This window comes from Panicum virgatum, chromosome 5N, assembly GCF_016808335.1.
Source record: "Panicum virgatum strain AP13 chromosome 5N, P.virgatum_v5, whole genome shotgun sequence".
Classification (NCBI taxonomy): domain Eukaryota; kingdom Viridiplantae; phylum Streptophyta; class Magnoliopsida; order Poales; family Poaceae; genus Panicum; species Panicum virgatum.
In genome coordinates, this window is record NC_053149.1 from 42974913 (window position 1) to 42995707 (window position 20795).

General features: G+C 47.6%; 2 protein-coding genes across 4 annotated transcripts; one reads left to right on the top strand and one right to left on the bottom strand.

Annotated features, from left to right (window-relative positions):
• The first annotated feature begins 435 nt into the window (after nt 1–435).
• LOC120672756 (protein ALP1-like) lies at nt 436–5205 on the top strand. Of its 3 annotated transcripts, XM_039953326.1 has the most exons (7): nt 436–523; nt 616–732; nt 3194–3516; nt 3616–3688; nt 3822–4431; nt 4560–4602; nt 5077–5205. In XM_039953326.1, exons 3-6 carry the CDS (start codon nt 3196–3198, stop codon nt 4582–4584), a joined length of 1029 nt encoding a protein of 342 aa, XP_039809260.1. In that variant the 5' UTR covers nt 436–523; nt 616–732; nt 3194–3195; the 3' UTR covers nt 4585–4602; nt 5077–5205. The 3 variants fall into 3 exon arrangements, with proteins under 3 accessions (XP_039809260.1, XP_039809258.1, XP_039809259.1); XM_039953324.1 differs by lacking the exons at nt 3194–3516; nt 3616–3688; nt 3822–4431; nt 4560–4602; nt 5077–5205 and adding exons at nt 1702–2208; nt 2301–3047; XM_039953325.1 differs by lacking the exons at nt 3194–3516; nt 3616–3688; nt 3822–4431; nt 4560–4602; nt 5077–5205 and adding exons at nt 1702–2208; nt 2301–3047 and having other exon boundaries at nt 442–523; nt 631–732.
• A 2274-nt stretch (nt 5206–7479) lies between these two features.
• LOC120672757 (aldehyde dehydrogenase family 2 member C4-like) lies at nt 7480–9432 on the bottom strand. The gene is made up of 5 exons (XM_039953327.1): nt 8689–9432; nt 8432–8569; nt 8214–8351; nt 8053–8114; nt 7480–7969 (listed from the first exon to the last, which is right to left on the bottom strand). Exons 1-5 carry the CDS (start codon nt 9271–9273, stop codon nt 7696–7698), a joined length of 1197 nt encoding a protein of 398 aa, XP_039809261.1. The 5' UTR covers nt 9274–9432; the 3' UTR covers nt 7480–7695.
• Nucleotides 9433–20795: the final 11363 nt, after the last annotated feature.

Sequence of the window (20795 nt, forward strand, 5' to 3'; positions counted from 1 at the left end):
GCCCGCCAATGCGCGTCACCAACATTGGGCCAGCCTGCCACAGTCGGAAATTCCTTCTAAACCTATTGGTTTCATCTCCCTCACTGGCAGCCGCCTTCCGCTAATGTCATCCAAGAAGTTTGTCATTTTGAGACGACCGCCAAAGAGAGCGAAAAACATATACATAATATTAGGCCTAGTTTGGAAGCCCGTTTCCCGGCCGGGATCCCCGTCATTTCCCTGGGCCGGCAGCCCACGCGGAATCCTTCCACGCGGAGCCCGACATGTGACTTTGGAAGCCTGCTACATTGGGATTTCCGGCCCGGGTGAGTCCGATATCCCCGTGGAATCAGGCCCGGCCTACGAACATCGGGGAGAAGTCCCCCCGTCCGGCCGTCCCTCGTCTCTCGCTCGACTCCGCGAGGCGCCGAAGCGGAAGTGCCGCCGCCGCCGGCTCCGTCGCCGGCGCTTGATCTCCTCCTCCAACCTTGCGACGACAGCTTCTCCTCCGCCGGTGTCCCTGCAGTCTCCTCCTTCGCATCAGGTGATTCCCCTCTCCCCGTTCCCTCGCATCTTCTTGCCCCCAAGCTAGGGTTCCTCCTCTCCTCACATCTTTTCTTGTACATCTTGTTGAAGAAAATTCGCGGCCAGGAGCAAGAGGAGATCCTGGCGTGGGTTCAACGGAGCAGGCGATCTGATACGCACGCTCCTCTCCATTCTCCCTGATCCCTCCCAGATCGACGCTTGTAATAGGTAAAGCAAACTCTGATGTGCCATATTTTGTTGATTTCCAGTGCCTCAGTGCTTCACATGTACCATTTGCTTTGCATCTTGATCACAATTGTCACCGAAAAACACTGCTGATTTGCCTTTGTTCACCAACTGTCCCGATCCCCTATTATACAAGTCTAGGATCTCATTAATTCTAGGCGCCTCTTTCTGTTGCTTGTGCAAAAATAATTAGACAATCGCCTGCAAAAAGGAGGTGATAAATCCATGGCGCACTGCAGCTGACCCTGATCCCTCTTGTTGTAAAAATCTTTTATCTAGAACCATCAATAAAAGAAATAAGATCTTTACTGAAGGTGTAGTTACCACCCTAGATTCTTTGAGTCAAGTGTTATGGGGTCTCTTTTTCTGCCTCAAGTGCTTGACAGTGGTCTACAGCTTGTTATACTTGTAGTTACTAAAGGTAGTTTCTGCATCCTCTCTTAGTAGATTACATTTTAAAACAGCTTGTTAGTGTTAAGCATGAGAAGTACCTGCATCCTAATGGGCACTTTAGTACAAAAATGTTCAGATGGCTTCTCAGGCTAATACGATTTGTTGTTCCAGTATTTTTGACCTATCTTGTGGTTGATGCAATCATTTTATTTTATTTTCCACCTTGTTACCTATGGTGCATCTATTGCCAAGAACAGATAAATTGAGCCATCATTTGGGGGCAATGTTTTAACAGCTTTAAGTTTAACATGAACGCAAGTCATAATTATTCTAATGGATAATGCTTTTTTTATCTGGAAGATATCATTTGATAGATGAATTATATATATTTTTTGATCTGGTCCAAAGTAGTAGGATTATTTATTTGATAATTAATATGTCCTTGCTACATGATCATACAAGTATTGATCTATTTTTTTTAGGCATTACCTTAGCTATTGCTGCCTTGTACCATGTTAGTAAATAATAATTTACTAAATAATATTATCTATATACTAGATCATGGACTCTTGGGAAGAGGAAGTTAGGAGATTCATGTTAGAGGAAGAAGAAGAGGATGATGAATTATTTTTTGTTCTGGTCCCCGCACTTCAATTGGGCATGTATGATGAGAAAGAGCCAGAGCACACCTCAGTTTTGACCGGTCCCAAATATGTCAAAGAAGTCTTAGAAGGTCATGAGAGGTGGTGTAAAGTGGACTTTAGGATGGAATCTGAGATTTTTAGAGCTATAGTACACTTTCTTAGAGTGGAGAATCTATTACGTGACACGCGTGGTGTTATGATTGAAGAGCAGTTTGCAATGTTTATGTTCATGCTATCTCATAATGCGAGCACCGAGAGGCTAAAAAAGAGATTCCAACATAGTGGTGAGACTATACATAGGAAAATTACAGAGTTCTTCGATATAATTCCAGCCCTTACTCATAAGTTTCTGAAGCTTCCAGATGTATACCAAACACATGTCAAGATTGCGTCCGACCCTCGATATATGCCTTTCTTCCAGGTTAGTTATAGGTACTAGATACTTGGCCCAATCATAACTGCACAACACATGATTCCAACACTCATTCCTTGATTTAATTTTTTTTACTGCAGAACTGCATTGGTGCTATAGATGGAACCTACATCCCTATCACCATTGCAGAAGAAAAGGCACCTCCTTACAGAAACAGGAAAGGAACATTATCACAAAATGTAATGTGTGCCTGTGATTTTGATCTGAAATTCACTTTCATATCATGTGGATGGGAGGGATCTGCATCTGATGCAGGAGTTCTACGGTCTGCTCGTAATAAGGGATTTAATGTGCCGGTGGGGAAGTTCTACCTTGTTGATGCTGGATATGCAAATACACCCTCATTCATTGCTCCGTATAGAGGAGTTAGATACCACCTTAGTGAGTTCAGGAGGCATAGGTCATATGCAAACTATAAAGAATTATTCAACCATCGGCATGCACAACTGCGTAATCACATTGAAAGGGCTTTTGGAGTGCTGAAAAAGCGATTTCCAATTCTGAAAGTGGGTACATTCCATCCCATTGAAAATCAAATTAAAATTCCAGCAGCAGCAGTAGCATTTCACAATATTATTAGAGGGTATAATGGGGATGAATGGTGGCTGGATCACCAACCAAACAATATCGACCCATCTGATTATGTTGAGCTACCAGAGGGTGATGATGAATACCCAAATGAAGTGGAATCAATCGATGGAAACACCCTGCGAGACCAAATTGCCCATCAGATGTGGGCTGCATACAATAATTAGTTGATCTTATGTGTGGTTCTTGTAATAATGTAATCTAGTACTATTATTTTATATGAAATGTAATGTACTCTATGTGTACTTTGTAAGACATATTATATATTGTAATAATGTAATTGGATATGTTTGTACTATGTTACTTCTGTTCCAGGGAGTGTTTAACTTCATCTTAACATCTTTGTATATGACTAATGCCATTGGATATGCTTTGGGACATGCAGCCATGTCAGGTGATGTTTCAAGGGCTGCTTGGAACTCCGCATACGAGAAAGGGCTTGTTGAAATATTACATGAGTATAAGGATAACCCAAAATATAAAGGTCAGAATGGTTGGTCATCAGAAGGGTGGAGGATTATCACTGCCAAGTTCAACGAGAGCTTTCCCATAGCTCACTTCACAAAGCAACAAATTCAAGAAAAGGAAAAGGAGCTTAAAGGTAACTACAAGACACTAAGAGATGCAAAAAAGGAAAGTGGTAATGGCTGGAATGAATCTTTGTGCATGATACTTGCCGAACCAAAAATCTGGGAGAAGTTAATTAAGGTAAGCTATTTGCTATATAAAATATAGTTAATGCTGCATCTATGTTACCTATATTGTCTAAGAAAATGTTGAGAACTAATTATACTTTTTATTCAATAGAACCATCCAAAAGTAGCAAAGTTTCGCAAAAAGCCATTTCCTCTCTTTTACCAATTGGAAGCACTATATGAAGGTGAAGTTCTCTCACCTAATCTGTTACTTTCAGCACTTAATTTGCTATTTGTAGAACCTAATATGATATTTTTAGCAATTATTCTATTACTCTCAGCAGCTAATATGATATGAATTATACTTTATTTGTACAGGAAGTATTGCCACAGGGAATCTTAACTTCACTTCAATTCAGCAAAAGGATCCTCTTGATGATGCTCCTATGGCTGCTCCAAGGGTTGCTCCTATGGCTGCTCCAAGGGTTGCCCCTATGGCTGCTCCAATGGTTGCTCCTATCGCTGCTCCAACTGTTGCTCCTATGGCTGCTCCTGCTGAGAGAAGTATCTCTGAACAAAGCCTCCACAGTGATCTTAGAGACTTTGGCAATAATCCGTATGTTTCAAGTTTTGATGGCCAAGGGACCTCAAGTGCACGCAATGAACAAAATGAAGCTCATTCTGCTCCAAGTGAAGGAGGAAGTGGGAGAAAGCGTAAGCAAAGTCACATTGGATCCGCTCTTGAGGATTATGTGGAGTTTAAAAAGAGTCAAACAAGCAAAACTTTGGAAGCTTTGAATGAAAAGAAAAAGCATGCTGAGGAATTTTGTTTTGAGAAGTGTGCTGATCAAGTGGATTCTATAAATGAATTAACAAATGAGGAGAAGTCATATGCTATAGAGCTCTTTGAATCTGATACAAACAGAGAAGTGTTCATGAAGACCAAAAATCCTGAAGTTCGTCTAATTTGGCTAAAGAGAAAAATCAGGTCTGTCTCTTTGAATATACTCAATATACTTAGTTAACTTGTCTGATCAGGTCTAACAAGAAAAACAAGTAGAGTTACTAAAGATGAATAGCTAAACTGATACATGTGCCAATTTGTGTTACCTGCAGAGTGCTCAGCGGACGTGCGATATAAAATCTGAAGAAAAATCAGGTATGTTTGGCTTGCACTTGAAATTAGACTGCTAATATGCTTTTTTAGAGTAGAACTGAATGTGCAGTGAGCAGTCATGGACTGCATCATTGTTTCTGAGCAGTAAGAGCATTTTGGCTGCATTTGACTATGTTATGTTGTGTCCTCCATGTGTCATGGCTTCCTGTAAAGAACCTACACGTTAGTCAATTTTCTATTGTAGATGTGTTTGACACCATCTTTGATTAACAAATCTACTAGTTGAGTAGCTATTTCTAGTAGCACAAAGCTTCAAAGATGTGTGTTAGATTAATGTTATTTTGTTTGATTAATGTGATTGCCAGTACCTGCTGGAGTTGTCAGGAAGGGTGGTACAATTTTGCTACTGACAGTGGCTCATACTGTTTAAATTTGATATCTTTTCACTCATGTTTTGGCGTTGCATTCACCGGTGCTTTGGTAATTAAAGTAAACTTACTTTGTGTTGCTTTACAGAGCGCTTGCCGGAAATGGTGCTTAGAAGGTAGAAGTTATTTTGTGCAGGAGTGGAGCAAATGGAGATTGGTGAAAGTTTGTTATTGTGTTGCTAGTGACTTTGAAATGACAGATAGTTTTGCTTGAGTTCTTCCTACTGTCTTAATTTTGTTCCAGTTCGAAAATTGTCAAATAAATAGCTTGTGACTTCAATTCTGAAGGCCACATGATTATCATGTTGCTCTGTTTATCCTCTAAAATTTTCTTAATTTTCTGAAGGCCACATGATTATCTTGGTTGGACAGTATATCTTTGCATGAATTGGACTCTCAAAACATGTGAGCTGGTTTCTATCAACAGCAATGGTCTCGTATTATGAATTATATGGTGCTGTTTATCTAGTAAACCTTGTGTTTCATGCATTTTGTGACTTTTCAAAAACAAGCTGTATGTCTTTTTTTTCAAAACATACGCATCATCTCTCTCTCGTTGTCCAAAACAGCAAAACAGCAGAAACAGACAGTAGTTATCTCCCCGGGAAAAAGTGTTCCAAACTGCAGCAGGGAGATTCTCCCGCTCGGGGAAATATCCCTAGGATGGAGGCGTGGAATTGATTGATCCATGAATTTCCCCGTCGGGGCTTTTCTCCACCGGGTTAAACAGCTCGTGCTGCCAAACTAAGCCTTAAAAAGCTTAGCCTTTCGCTCCTGGGAAGGCAACAGTATTATCTTTCTTGTCCACCATCCTAAAAAGCGCTATGCCGCTATCAGCCACAGGCCCTCAAGGGTAGGGCTGGTAAGTGGTTATCCGAAAGATTTGATATTCGAATTCGCTAAAATCCGAATATGATAAAAAAAGATCTGTATCCGATTGTTAAATGTATGTTTAAGTGATACATTCGAATTCGATTGGCGAAAGATCCGATATTATTCGTATTCGAAAAATCCGAAAGATCCGAATATGAAAAGAGAGTTACAGAGACTTTGTTGATTTGCCTCTTGTTATGTCTTTGCCAATGACGAAATATGACTAAGGATGTGCTGTTGTTTTAAGCTATCCAGGATTCCTTGCTGTTATTTTGTCAAGCATCAACATCAGAAAGAATCATCTCCGATGGGACATCCCGACTAAAGTTGGCAATTTGCAATATTTATATAATACTTGTTGCTTAATGGTGACCTCCATTGTTTCAAGTAAAAGTCTCTGAAAAGACGCTTATTCCGTGTTCATTTTCAGTGACGCCTATGCGTCTTTATCATATCGTAAATGATCCACAAAACTAAGCAACATAATCCGGTAGTGTCATTAGCAAAAATGAATCCACACAAAGTCAATGGTTGTCAGTTATATACTGAAACATGTTCTTGAACAGAGGAAACAACAGCTGGCGTAGCCGAAACATGTGTCTTCATTGTTCTTGAACATGTCCATGCAGCATTGCTACATCAAAACAAGCAGGATCAAACTATTGAACCTTTCGATCTGTATAAGACATTATTTCTTCATCTCTTCATGTGCTGTTCAATTGCTCATAAGATGAGATCAGAGCCATTGTTTGTTAGACAACGGTCAACATCTGGATGTACTTTCCAAGCAATTTACCTGCGAAGATATTCATTTACTTATTTTCAGTGACGCCCATGCATCTTTATCATAGCAGAACTAATTCGGAAAATCTAGCCATATAATTCTACAGTACGACTAATCCAAGAAAAGGTTCCATCAATGTTTTTAAGTCGTCCGACTAATCGCCCTTATCGGTCAGCCGCTACCGATAAGGACCACCGACTCGATTACCTCTACTAGAACTCTAGTCGTCCGACTAATCATCGACTAACCATGATTAGTCATACGATTAGCATGTGGACGACTAGTTTTAGTGCGCAGCAACTTTGGGCCTGGGCAATTTTTGGGTTGGAATTTGGTGGCCCATTAGGTTTAGGTTTATGTCTCAGCGTTACTTGAGATTAGTTGTACTATCATTGAGCTGAGCACAAGCCTATTTTTATTTCGGACCTTGTTTAATTGTGTACTCAACTCTGAAGTCTGAACTTGCTTAATTATGTGGTTGCTAGCTGCTATGGTTTGCTGGTTACTCTACCGGTTTTTTTTTTACCTCTACTGCTGCAGTGCTGCTACGGTTTGTTGGTTGCTCTACCTTTCTTTACAAGTTACAACTTACAACTACTGTTGCTATGGTTTGCTTTAAATCATACTGTATTGTATATGAGTCCGATATATATAGTATTGATCTTGGAATATACAAGACGACTAGACTACGACTAGGACTGACTAAGCTCGACTAATCGAACTGATCAACGACTAATCACGACTAATCGTCTTATCGGTGGGCTTACGACTAGGTTTGATAATACGATTTGAGAACATTGGTTCCCATGGAAGTCAATGGTTGTCACTTGTCAGTAAAATTCTGAAAAATGTCTTTCAACAGATTAGACACCGGCCAATGCAACCAAAAGTCTGAAACATGTCTTTATTGTTCTGAAAAAAAGTCACCATGCTACATTGTACATCATCAATCCATGTAGATGCAGAGCTACAAGCAACCCATTCTTTTATCTGTATAAGACACGTTTATTCATTTCCCCTCTTGTGCTGTTCAGTTGTCTTAGGATGAGATCAGAGCCAGGGTGTGTTATATAGGGGTGTGACCACGGTCTTCGTCTGCAGATACTTCTCAAGGCCGTCCATGCCCATGTCCTTGCCGAACCCGCTCATCTTGTATCCACCGAATGGCGCGTCAGGGTCGAAGGCAAGGTAGCAGTTGATCCAGATGGCGCCTGCGCGGATGGATCGCGATACCGTGTTTGTGATGTCAATGTTCTTAGTCACGATGCCAGCGGCTAGGCCATACCGGGTGTTGTTTGCTTTCTGAATGACCTCTTCAACAGTCCTGCAATGTAATAGTTCAGTTGTCTCAGGCATTCAGTTTCAGCTGTCAAACTGAAAAAAAAAAGTTTCAGGGAAGAAGCCCACTTGAATTTCATGAGCGCCATCACCGGTCCAAAAATTTCATCTTGCGCAATCGACATGTCATCCTACATGAGCATTTTTTTGTTAAGAAAATTCAGTCTTCTGTTTTACTTTTTTGTTCATGGTCAGGAAAACTATATCTGCTGTTCACGTTGAGCATTGACCTTTACGTCCGTGAAGATGGTGGGCTCAATGTAGAACCCCTTGTCACCGCAGGGCTTCCCTCCGGTGACCAGCGTGGCGCCTTCACGCATTCCGATATCAATGTACTTGAGAACCTTCTTGTACTGGTCTTTGTCAACCTGCATTGCAATCTCACAGTTGGTCGTTGCATCAAGTGTTGTGTGTTCTTCTCTGCACGCTGAATCCCTGATGTTCATACCTGTGGGCCTTGGTTGACACGCGGGTTGAACGGGTCCCCGACCACCGATTTCTTGGCGAGCTCGGCCGCCTTCTTCACGAACGCATCGTAGATCCCTTCCTGCACATAGACGCGCGAGCCGGCGACACAGATCTCGCCCTGCGACATTGCAGAGAGAGAGAGAGAGAGAGAGAGAGAGAGAGAGAGAGAGGGGTGATGACTGATGAGAAAACCAGATGATCTGATACTTGACAGCACGGCAAATCATGCACGCGTACCTTGTTCGTGTACGTGGCGAAGTTGACCAGTTTCACGGCCATGTCGAGGTCGGCGTCATCGAAGATGACGACCGGGGACTTGCCGCCCAGCTCAAGCGAGACGGGTTTGAGATTGCTCTCGGCGGCCGCCTTCATGACGAGCCTCCCGACCTCCGTGGACCCGGTGAAGCTCAGCTTGTCGACGTCCATGTGCGAGGCGACGGCGGCGCCGGCGGTGGGGCCGAACCCGGGCACGACGTTGAGCACGCCGTCGGGGACGCCGGCCTCCCTGGCTAGGTGCGCGTAGAAGAGCGCGGCGAGCGGCGTCTGCTCGGCGGGCTTGACGACGACGGTGCACCCGGCGGCGAGCGCCGGGCTGACCTTGAAGAAGAACATGGTGGTGGGGTAGTTCCAGGGCACGATGTGGCCGACGACGCCGACGGGCTCCATGAGCGTGTACCCGTGCATCCGCTGCGCCATCTTGAGCGTCTCGCCGGGGATCTTGTCGGCGGCGCCGGCGTAGTAGCGCAGCAGGTGCGCGGCGCCCGGGATGTCCCAGACCTTGCCGACGAGGAAGAGCTTGCCGGCGTCCACCGTGTCCAGCATCCCCAGCTCCTCGACGTGCTGGTCGATCAGGTCCGCGAACTTGTACAGGATCCGGCCCCGCTCCTGCCAATCAACCAAGTGACAAAAAAAAAATGGCGCGAAACAATGGCGTGAAAAGCTGCACCCAGTTGGGTTGGGTTGGGCCCAATCCGGAGCGAAGAAATGGGTGGGTGGAATTCCTTCTTACATAGCCCGACATCCTGGGCCAGGGGCCATTGTCGAAGGCCTCCCGGGCGGACTTGACGGCGAGGTCGACGTCGGCCATGTCGCCCTCGGCGATGTTGGCGATGACCTCGCCGGTGCGCGGGTCCCGGGTCTCGAACGTCTTACCTGCGGGGTAGAGTAAAATGGCCAGTTATATTTCTGAGGAATGTTGAGTACTCTATCCTGCTTGTGATGAGTGAATTGTCAACCGTGCGGTGTAATCGTGCGCTTGGTCTTTGGATTGCAGGTACACGGGCGTCGAGTGTCGACGGGGAGCTGCCGTGGATGTGCTGTGGCCGAAGGACCGTGCGGTGGACGGTGGTGAAGGGCAGCCGGGACCGGAGCTCGGACCGGGCGGCAGCTGTGGCGTCCACTCCTGGATCAAGGGCGCAAGCGGCGATGGAAGGCGGGTTTCTTGGTTTGTGCCACAAAACCATGGAGGCGGACGGCGGTTGAAGACGCCAAATCGTGGAGGCACGGGCATCGGTCTCGGGACTGACGGAGGCGACGGGCGTCGACGGCGTCTAGGGCCTCGCTGCGGGCGAGGAGGTGACGGGCGTCGGGCGGCGTCTAGGGCCGTCAGAAGGCCGAGGCGGGAACGGCGTCTAGGACCACGGCGCGGAGGCGGGAATCTTCCCGCGCGTGAGGTTTTGGCGGTTTTCTCAAAACCGGTCACCTACCCGGGTTTCGCGGACCCTCCAAAACCGCGGACTGGATCTTCATCAAGACGGCGGCATCGCGGAGAAGACTTCGTTTCGAAGAAAGAACCTCGGTCGTCGGATGAGATCGTTGTACAGGGGGTGCTGCAGGCCAACCGGTCTGACCGGTCCCTGGCACCGGTCTGACCGGTCTAACCAACCGGTCTGACCGGTCCAGCGTACCGGTCTGACCGGTCCCGCGGGTATAAATACCCCTTCACTTGTGTTAGGTTGATTGCGGCTTTTGTAATCTGTTCGTGGACTCTCTGTTTCTCCAGGCCGCCGCCCCTGTGTTCTCCTCCCCCTGTTTCTCTCTTTAGAGTAGATTTGTCCATGGATTTGTGAAAGTTTGTATTGGATTTGATTGAGAAAGGAGGCCCCATCCTCCTTGTGCCCTCTGGGCTTTTGAATCACTCCAATCCTGTCCCTCTTGTGATTTTTGTGATGGATTTTTCGTTTTGGTTTTGATGCACTTGATTGCGACGGTTCGTAGGGCTCTTTGGAGTGATTCCTGTGCTTCTAGCTTCATGTCAATCCCTCTAGAATCACGAGGTCTTCAGATTTGAAGTTTTCGAGTAGTTGAGAAAACCCCAATCCCTTTTGATCTCCCCCATAATTCTCTAGATTTGTTGACCTTTAGGCCGAGAACTTTTGGGGATATGTTCACGGGGTAGGGGCGAAACAATCCCCCAAGTTTCACCGATTTTCGTGGTCGTTTGCTCAAGATTCACCGTTTGAATCCTTTTTCTCGGGGGTTTTCTGGGTGCTACCGGTCAGACCGGTAGGACAGACCGGTCTGCTCTTTTTGAACAGACACGACCGGTCAGACCGGTCCATCGCACCGGTCAGACCGGTCCTGGCAGATCAGTCCTGAAGTTTTCCCACTTTGCTTCCGATTCGCTTCGTGTTTTCGTTCGCTGGTTCGAGGCCTTTTGTGTTGGTTTAGCTCTTCAATAGCTACTCCAAACGTTGGTCAGAACACTTGAGGGATTGGGCGATTTTGGGATATAGGCCGACGATTCGAATTTGGAAGAAATTTTGATCGGCTCCCATTCACCCCCTCTGGTCGCCGGCTTCGGTCCCACAATTGGTATCAGAGCTTGGTTGAGGTTTTCAGTACGTTAACCGGTTTGAAAACCACTCGGCGACTATGGCTAGTCTTGGTAAGATCCCGGTGTTTTGCGGCGAGGATTATGCCTACTGGAAGGTTCGCATGAGAGCCTTCCTGCAGAGCATGGGAGACGATGTCTGGGAGATTACCACGAACCAGCTTTACGAGGTGCTTGCTGTTCGGACCACACCTCTTCAGGTGACCCAGCACGAGGCTAACGCCAAGGCCGTCAATGCCTTGTTCGCTGGCGTTTCTCGTGCGGAGTTCTCACGCGTCCAGGGTTTTCAGGAAGCCCACAAAATTTGGACGTGCCTTGAGAACTACCACGAGGGTACACCTCAGGTGAAGGCCAGACTGTTCGAGACTCACCGGCGTGAGTACGAGAACTTCACACAGGAGCCGGGTGAGAGCATTGACCTGATGTTCAGTCGTTTTCAGTCGATTGTGAACAAAGTCAATGCGAACAGATCTGCTGGTGCCCATGAGTACACAGAGCACGAGAAGGCCCTCAAGTTGCTTTACACACTTGATCGCTCTGTGTGGGATCTCAAGGTGAACACCATCATTGAGTCTGCTGGCTATGAAACTCTGACGGTGAACGAGCTTTTTAGCAAGCTCAAGGCCACGGAGGTGGATAACCAGACACGAGCCAAGCTCAATGGTGCCCCTCCTTCCAAGAGCGTCGCTCTTGTGACTGGCCCAGGTGGATCGAGCTCTAACGCTAACTCTGCTCTTGCCTTTTCTCTTGCCTCTTTGCCTTCTGTTTCAGATGAGCAGCTGGAGACGCTGGGCGACGACGACTTGTGCCTCCTCATCAGCAAGTTCCAGCGCGTCTACCACAACAGGCAGAGGAAGAAGAACCCCGGGTGCTACAACTGCGGCGATCTGAACCACTTCATTGCCGATTGCCCCAAGAAGTCCGGCGGTGGCCAGAACAACTCCTTCGACTACTACCACCACCGCGACCGCGACGAGGGAGGCTCCAACAAGGAGCGTCGGCGTCACAAGCACCGCAGTCGTGACCGGGGAGGACGCTTCGACAAGGAGTCGCTCAAGAAGTGCTTCCAGTACAAGGCCAAGAAGCGGGAGAAGGCCTTCCTGGCGCAGCTCAACGACCTCGACAAGAGCTCCGACACCGACCGCTCTTCTTCACCGACCTCCGACGACGACGATAAGAAGAAGAAGAAGCGGGACAAGGAAGCCACCGGCTTCATCGGCCTTTGCTTGGTGGCCGGTCGGCGCAAGAGCTTCTGCACCAAGGCGGGCGAAGCCAATGGTGCTCGTGCGTCTTCGGGTGGACACGCTACACCGACGCACTCCGGCTCTCTCCTGGATCCGAGAGCGATTCAGAGGTAAACTTCACGATCGACCTGCTTGATACAGAGGTTAGGGAGTTGTACGCCGCTCTCGACAACCAGAAGAGGCTACTTAAGGAAGCAGCTAGAGAGCGTAGAAAACTTAGGGCTGAGCTGGCTTGTGCTAGGGAGAAGTCTAGTGAGGATGAGTGCGCTGGCTGCATATCTCACATGAACGATCTTGTTGCTCTCCGTGCCAAGCATGATGAGAACGTCGTGGACTTAGATGTTGCTAAGATTTCGCTTGCTGACGTTTCTCATGAGCTCGCTAAGGCCAAGCATGAACTAGAACTGGTTAAGGATGCTCCTATTGTTAGCGATGTGCTTGAATGCGAGGAGTGTTCTATCTTTAAGTCCGATATAGCTTCGTTGCAGTCCAAGTTTGCTACTGTTGTGTGCGAGCTAGAGGAGATGAAGTCTAGGCCAGTTTTGCTTGGTGCCTGTAAGCTTTGTCCCACGCTTAGGTCGGAGCTAGAGGAGAAGAACGCTTTGATCAAGTCTTTTGGAAAGACTAAGGTCATAGAGTCTAGCCCACCTATTGACTGCTCTATTTGCCCTGGTTTGATCTCTGATTTGGATAATCTTGCGGTAGAGAAAGCCAACCTGGAGAATGAGAATACCTATCTTAGGGCGATTCTTAGTTGGGTTTCTGCTAGTGAGCCGCAGTTGGGCATGATGATCAAGCAGTTCAAGCGTGGTGATGGGTTTGGGGTCGGTTACACATACACGAAGTCAGACTTTGACAGGTTGTATGGTAAGATCGGCAAGGCTGCTGGAAACACTGCTAGCACAACCACGCAGCCTTCGCTTGTTGACTCCGCGGATGGTGTGCTTAAAGAACCACCGAAAGCACCTCCGCAGAAGCAGGTTTGGGTTCCAAAGCCCAATGAGCTGAGGAACTACCTCGACACGCTCCCTGCTGCCACAGTCCAGGTTGCCCAGAAGAAGAGGGCTCCTCCTCCCCGTCCGCAGGCTAGGCCTCCACCTCCCAAGCGTGAGGTGAGGTACCACTGCGAGTTCTGTGACAGGGAAGGTCACCTGGAGGAGTTTTGCTTCAGGAGGAAGCGGGCTGTGAGGAGAGAGCAAGAGAGACGGAACGCGGACATGTACTCTGCTCGGGTGCATGATCCTTCTCGGCATGGTGATAGGCGAGATGCTAGGGCGCGCCGTGTAGGTGGAGGTCAGGGAGACAGTGGTGGTTACCATGCTCCAGCGGGTGGTCGCTTTGCCGGCCGTGCTCCTGGTCGTTTTCAGTACGGCTATGGACCACGAGACCGAGGCCTTGGAGGAGGTTTTGAGGCTCCACGCTTTCCTCGCGGTGGTGTTTATCAGTCACGCGGTAGACGGGACGGGGGATACGCTTTGTCTGGTTTTGCTAACCCTTCTGTAGAGCAAATGGCTCGACACTGGTTTGCTTCTCACTTTGCTAACCCCAGTGTTGAGACATTTTCTCACCCTTTGTCTCACTTCTGATGTGCAGGACGGAGGCTTGGAGAACAGGTGGATCATGGACTCCGGTTGTTCACGCCACATGACCAGAAATGACAAATGGTTCTCCAGCCTCACCCCGATGCGCTCAAAAGAGTACATTGTATTCGGGGATAATGGAAGAGGAAAGGTACGTGGACTTGGCGCTGTTCGGGTTTCTGATCGCTTTACCCTGAGAGAAGTTGCTTTGGTTTCGAATCTTGGCTTCAATTTGCTTTCTGTTTCGCAACTTCTTGATGAGGGGTTTGAGGTTCGCTTTAAGGAGGGCTGTTCGCGTGTTTTGGATTCCAGGGGAGATTTTGTTTGCCGGGTTACACCTCGCGATCGAGTTTTCTTGGTTGACTTCTCTGGAACTCCTTTTGGCCCTTCTCATTGCTTGATGGCTGGTCCTTCTTCTGATTTGTGGAAGTGGCATAGGAGACTAGGACATTTGAGCTTCGATTTGTTGTCGAGACTGAGCTCACTTGGCCTGATCCGAGGATTGCCCAAATTGAAGTTTGAAAAGGGCCTTGTTTGCCATCCGTGTCGCCACGGGAAGATGATTGCCGCTTCTCATCCGCTTGTTAATCAGGTGATGACCACTCACCCTGGAGAATTGCTACACATGGACACAGTTGGTCCTTCTAGGGTGATGTCTGTTGGTGGGAAGTGGTACGTGCTCGTGATTGTGGACGACTTTTCTCGTTATTCTTGGGTCTTTTTCATGAGAACCAAGGATGAGGCTTTCGAGTTTGTTCGAGACTTGATCTTGAGGTTGAAAAATGAGCTTCCCCAGGCCATGCGAGCGATTCGCAGTGATAATGGCACAGAATTCAAAAACGCTCATTTTGACGCCTTTTGCAGTGATCAAGGGCTTGAACACCAGTATTCTTCTCCCTACACTCCACAGCAGAATGGAGTTGTAGAGCGGAAGAATCGGACGCTGGTTGAGATGGCGAGGACGATGCTCGATGAGCATAGGACTCCTCGCAAATACTGGGCTGAGGCGGTTAACACCGCTTGTTACGTGTCCAACCGCATTTTCTTGCGTGCTTTCATGCACAGGACTTCTTACGAGTTGCAGTTTGGACGCCAGCCCCGTGTTGACCATCTCAGAGTTTTCGGTTGCCGGTGCTTTGTGCTGAAAGATGGAAATCTTGATAAGTTTGAGTCTCGCTCGTCTGACGGTGTCTTTCTCAGTTATGCTTCTCACTCTAGAGCGTACCGTGTGCTGATTATTGATACTAACATCGTCAGAGAGACTTGTGAAGTCACTTTCGACGAGACTGCACCATGCAATTCTTCTGTCTTTGAAGTTGCAGGAGATGATGAGCTCGGCACCTCCATCTTTGAAGATGAGGAGGAAGAAGCTGCAGATGGCGAGGCTGAGGCTACCACGCGTGCTGTGGACCCAGCTATTTCTGCCACGAGCTCGGACGATGATGACGGCCCCGATCCGACTACGTCTACTTCACGGGGGCTATTCGAGGAGGTGACTCAGGCTACACCAGCTGATCCTGAGGAGACACCAGCTTTGGTTGAGGAGGAGGCGACTTCGACACGGGAAGCACCGCGACACATTCAGCGCCGCCATCCACCTCAACAGATGCTAGGTGATCTCAACGAGCGAGTCACCAGGTCCAAGGTAACAAGTATCGCTGGTTTTGCTCATTCAGTGTTTGTTGCCTCTTTTGAGCCCAAAGATATTGGACACGCTCTTTCTGATTCTAATTGGGTCAATGCCATGCATGAGGAACTTGAAAATTTTGAAAGAAACCAAGTTTGGGTTTTAGTCGAGCCTCCACCTGCTTGTAATCCCATCGGAACGAAGTGGGTTTTCAAAAACAAGCAGGGTGAGGATGGTTTGGTTGTTCGGAACAAGGCTCGTCTTGTTGACCAGGGGTTTTGCCAAAAAGAGGGTATTGATTTTGAGGAGACTTTTGCCCTTGTTGCTCGTTTGGAAGCTATTCGAATCTTTCTTGCATTTGCTGCTTCCAAGGGTTTTAAGGTTTTCCAAATGGATGTTAAATCTGCCTTCTTGAATGGTTTTATCGAAGAAGAGGTTTATGTGAAGCAACCCCCTGGTTTCGAAAATCCCAAGTTTCCAAACCGTGTTTATAAACTTCATAAAGCTCTTTACGGTTTGAAACAGGCGCCTAGAGCTTGGTATGATAGATTGAAAACCTTTTTGTTGGCTCAGGGCTTTAAAATGGGATGTGTGGATAAAACTTTGTTCCTCATGCGATCTGGCACTGATTTTCTTTTAGTTCAGATATACGTGGATGATATTATCTTTGGTGGCTCTTCTCACGCTCTTGTGTCCAAGTTTTCTGAGCAGATGTCCAGGGAGTTCGAGATGAGCATGATGGGTGAGCTGCAGTTCTTCCTCGGGCTGCAGATCAAGCAGACTCCTCAGGGCACTTTTGTCCATCAAGCCAAGTACACTAGAGACTTGCTGCGGATTTTCGACATGAGTGACTTGTCTCCTCAGCCGACTCCGATCAGCACATCTACGGCGCTTGATGAGGACTTGGACGGTGAAGCGGTGGACCAGAAGGAGTACAGGAGCATGATCGGCTCGCTCCTGTACCCGACGGCGACGCGACCGGACATCCAGTTCGGCGTCTGCCTCTGCGCGCGGTATCAGGCTTCGCCGCGCACCTCCCACAGGCAGGTGGTGAAACGCATCTTCAGGTATCTGAAATTCACCCCTGAATTTGGTCTTTGGTATTCTGCGGATTCTTCTCTGGTTTTGATGGGCTTTTCTGATGCCGATTTCGGTGGGTGTCGGTTGGATCGCAAGTCGACATCCGGCACTTGTCAATTTCTCGGTACATCTTTGGTGTCTTGGTCCACTCGCAAGCAGGCTAGCGTAGCGCTTTCTTCCACAGAAGCTGAGTATGTTGCCGCTGCTAGCTGCTGCTCCCAGATACTTTGGATGAAACAAACCTTGCAGTATTATGGCTTGAGTTTCGGTAGGGTTCCCATCTTTCTAGACAACATGTCAGCCATTAGCATTGCAAAGAACCCTGTCCTACACTCCAGAACCAAGCACATAGACATCCGATTTCATTTCCTGCGAGACAACCATGAGAGAGGACACATAGACTTGATCCATGTCCCTTCAGAGAGGCAAACTGCAGATATCCTCACCAAACCGCTAGAGCAGGACACCTTTGCTTGCTTGCGAGGGGAGCTTGGGGTGTGTTACCCCTTTTGATTGCTGACTTCTCTTTGGTTAGCTTTGTAGGCTTTATTTGCTTCTCTTTGATTTCTAGGTTTGGTAGTTGCATTGTGCATATGCATTGTACATAGTTGCATTTTGTATTGTCTCACTTGCACTAGCATTCTTGTATACTTTGCTATGATCTTCTAGTGCCTGCTAGTGTGAGTTGATAAACTTGATCATGTATAGCTTGCTCCATTATGTATATGACATCATCTGAGTTAAGCTATTTTGATTTGAAAATATGATCACCCTGTCTTGGCTACTAGCATGTTAGGGAGTGTTGATGTGCTTTGCTATCTTATTCATGCTAGTATAGCCTTCTGTTAGCAATTCACACTTGAAATGATCTAAATCTGATAAAATTGCTTGAACTGTTCTTGAAATGGATTGAAAAGATCCAGGTGCGATTGCTTGTCGCACTGATCGAGCTTTCGGGACGGCTCAGTTTGCACTTGTGAGAACCCGGGCAAGGCTGTGCATGACTGAAACGAGTGCTTTAAGCTTTTGATTGTCTTTGGCATAGGCTTGGCCTCGTTGCTAAGTAAAGCATGACAAGCTTTCAACCCCTGGCATTAAGAATTACTTCATATAAATTTGGTTGAAAAATGATTGTGTGCAATATGTTTTTGGCTGGTTTGGCTCACCTGTATGAGTTTGAGTAGCACTGCTTCCCATTTCCTAATTGTTGGTGCTAGATCATGGGTGATGCTTTTATTTCTCCTAAACTGAACTTGCCTAGCTCTAGACTGATTTGATATACCATGTTGAGCTAGATGCAGGTCTTGTTTATGGATGCACACATGCTTGAGACTAGATGTTGCTCATATCTTTGTATCCCTGAATGCTTTCACTTACACCTCCTGCATTGCATTCATTGCATAGCATCTGTTCAGGGGGAGTTTCAGCTTCAGGGGGAGCTTTAGGTCTTTTTAGGCTTGATGTGTGCATGTGCCAACAAGGGGGAGAATTTTGAGAAGTGATCGAACAAGGGGGAGACTTGTTTGATTTTTGAAAAACTTGTTGTGCACAGGGCTTTGAGAGTGCATCATTTTGGGAGAGTTGCACATGTGAGAGGGAAAAACTTTGCTTGTGGAGTTTCTGCTTTGGTTTTGGCTCCTGGTTTTCCTCGTTTTCCCTCTGCTTCTTGCATGACTGCGTCGAGCGTTACCTTTGTCTTTGAGAAGTCATGTTGTGGCTTTTGGTCAATTGCGTCGAGCCTTTGCCCTTGTCTTAGGGGATCGATCTTTGCTTGAGTAAGTGACTGGTCTTGCTTCCCTGAGCTTTGTGTCACTTGCTTGAATTCTTCACTTTCTTGCTTCTCTTTTTATCACTTCTCTGCTTTCAGGTGGTGTGTTGGCAATGCACTCATCAAGGGGGAGATTGAGGAATGTTGAGTACTCTATCCTGCTTGTGATGAGTGAATTGTCAACCGTGCGGTGTGATCGTGCGCTTGGTCTTTGGATTGCAGGTACACGGGCGTCGAGTGTCGACGGGGAGCTGCCGTGGAGGTGCTGTGGCCGATGGACCGTGCGGTGGACGGCGGTGAAGGGCAGCCGGGACCGGAGCTCGGACCGGGCGGCAGCTGTGGCGTCCACTCCTGGATCAAGGGCGCAAGCGGCGACGGAAGGCGGGTTTCTTGGTTTGCGCCACAAAACCAAGGAGGCGGACGGCGGTTGAAGACGTCAAGTCATAGAGGCACGGGCGTCAGTCTCGGGACTGACGGAGGCGACGGGCGTCGACGGCGTCTAGGGCCTCGCTGCGGGCGAGGAGGTGACGGGCGTCGGGCGGCGTCTAGGGCCGTCAGAAGGCCGAGGCGGGAACGGCGTCTAGGGCCACGGCACGGAGGCGGGAATCTTCCCGCGCGTGAGGTTTTGGCGGTTTTCTCAAAACCGGCCACCTACCCGGGTTTTGCGGACCCTCCAAAACTGCAGACTGGATCTTCATCAAGACGGCGGCATCGCGGAGAAGACTTCGTTTCGAAGAAAGAACCTCGGCCGTCGGATGAGATCGTTGTACAGGGGGTGCTGCAGGCCAACCGGTCTGACCGGTCCCTGGCACCGGTCTGACCGGTCTAACCAACCGGTCTGACCGGTCCAGCGTACCGGTATGACCGGTCCCGCGGGTATAAATACCCCTTCACTTGTGTTAGGTTGATTGCGGCTTTTGTAATCTGTTCGTGGACTCTCTGTTTCTCCAGGCCGCCGCCCCTGTGTTCTCCCCCCCTGTTTCTCTCTTTAGAGTAGATTTGTCCATGGATTTGTGAAAGTTTGTATTGGATTTGATTGGGAAAGGAGGCCCCATCCTCCTTGTACCCTCTGGGCTTTTGAATCACTCCAATCCCGTCCCTCTTGTGATTTTTGTGATGGATTTTTCGTTTTGGTTTAGATGCACTTGATTGCGATTCGCTTCGTGTTTTCGTTCGCTGGTTCGAGGCCTTTTGTGTTGGTTTAGCTCTTCAATAGCTACTCCAAACGTTGGTCAGAACACTTGAGGGATTGGGCGATTTTGGGATATAGGCCGATGATTCGAATTTGGAAGAAATTTTGATCGGCTCCCATTCACCCCCTTCTGGTCGCCGGCTTCGGTCCCACAATTTCCTTTTCCATTCGCGCAAATTCAGATGCTTCTGCTTTCACAGATTGGAACATGGAAAGCCAAACTGTCTGAACCCGTGCAGCTGAAAACGCTGTGTATTTACTCCCAAAGAAAGAAAAAGAAAACGCTGTGTATTGCTATTTCAGTTTTTTTTTTTGGATTTTTGGATTACAGCATGATTTAGAGGTTGGAGTTATGTTCTTCCATGACTCGTGGAAGCACCGGTCATTCTGCTAGCGGCCATTAAGAAAAGCTGGGCGTTGACACTACAGGATTACGTCTCGTGATGACAGTGACATCTGAATGAGCTAGTGCCGTGAAAGAAAAGGTTAATCGTAGCAAGCAATAATTCTGAGCAGATGGTGCCTTGATTCCCCCATCACGAGACTTGTGCGCGTAGCTAGAATGAAGACAAAGCCAGGAACATTATCTCCTGACACGAGCAATTAGCCAAACAAAAGGCCAGCGCCAGAAAGATGATTGCTCCACGCGTTGGCGTGTGCACATATGCTGGCGCTCATCTCAGCAGCCGGCCGGGTAACTTGTCTCCATCTCATCATCAGACGGAGACATGTTTTCATACGCAACGATCTTCGTCTTGGAGAGCTGGAGCTGGTGCTGTCGAAATTAGTATCCCACCATACGTTGCCTTTTAGTTAATAAGCTAATGAATGAATTATTAACTAGATTGATCTAAAGGAGCCTTAAGCACGCACGGCCATAAATTCCAACAGATTCTAGTTGGCATGTCCTGGTCGTCGTCACCATCAGGACGCGACCCTTTTTAAGTTTGCAAAGGATTTCGAGAACATCTGTGGTCACCGTTGTTATGATACCTCTCTCTCTCTCTCTCTCTCTCTCTC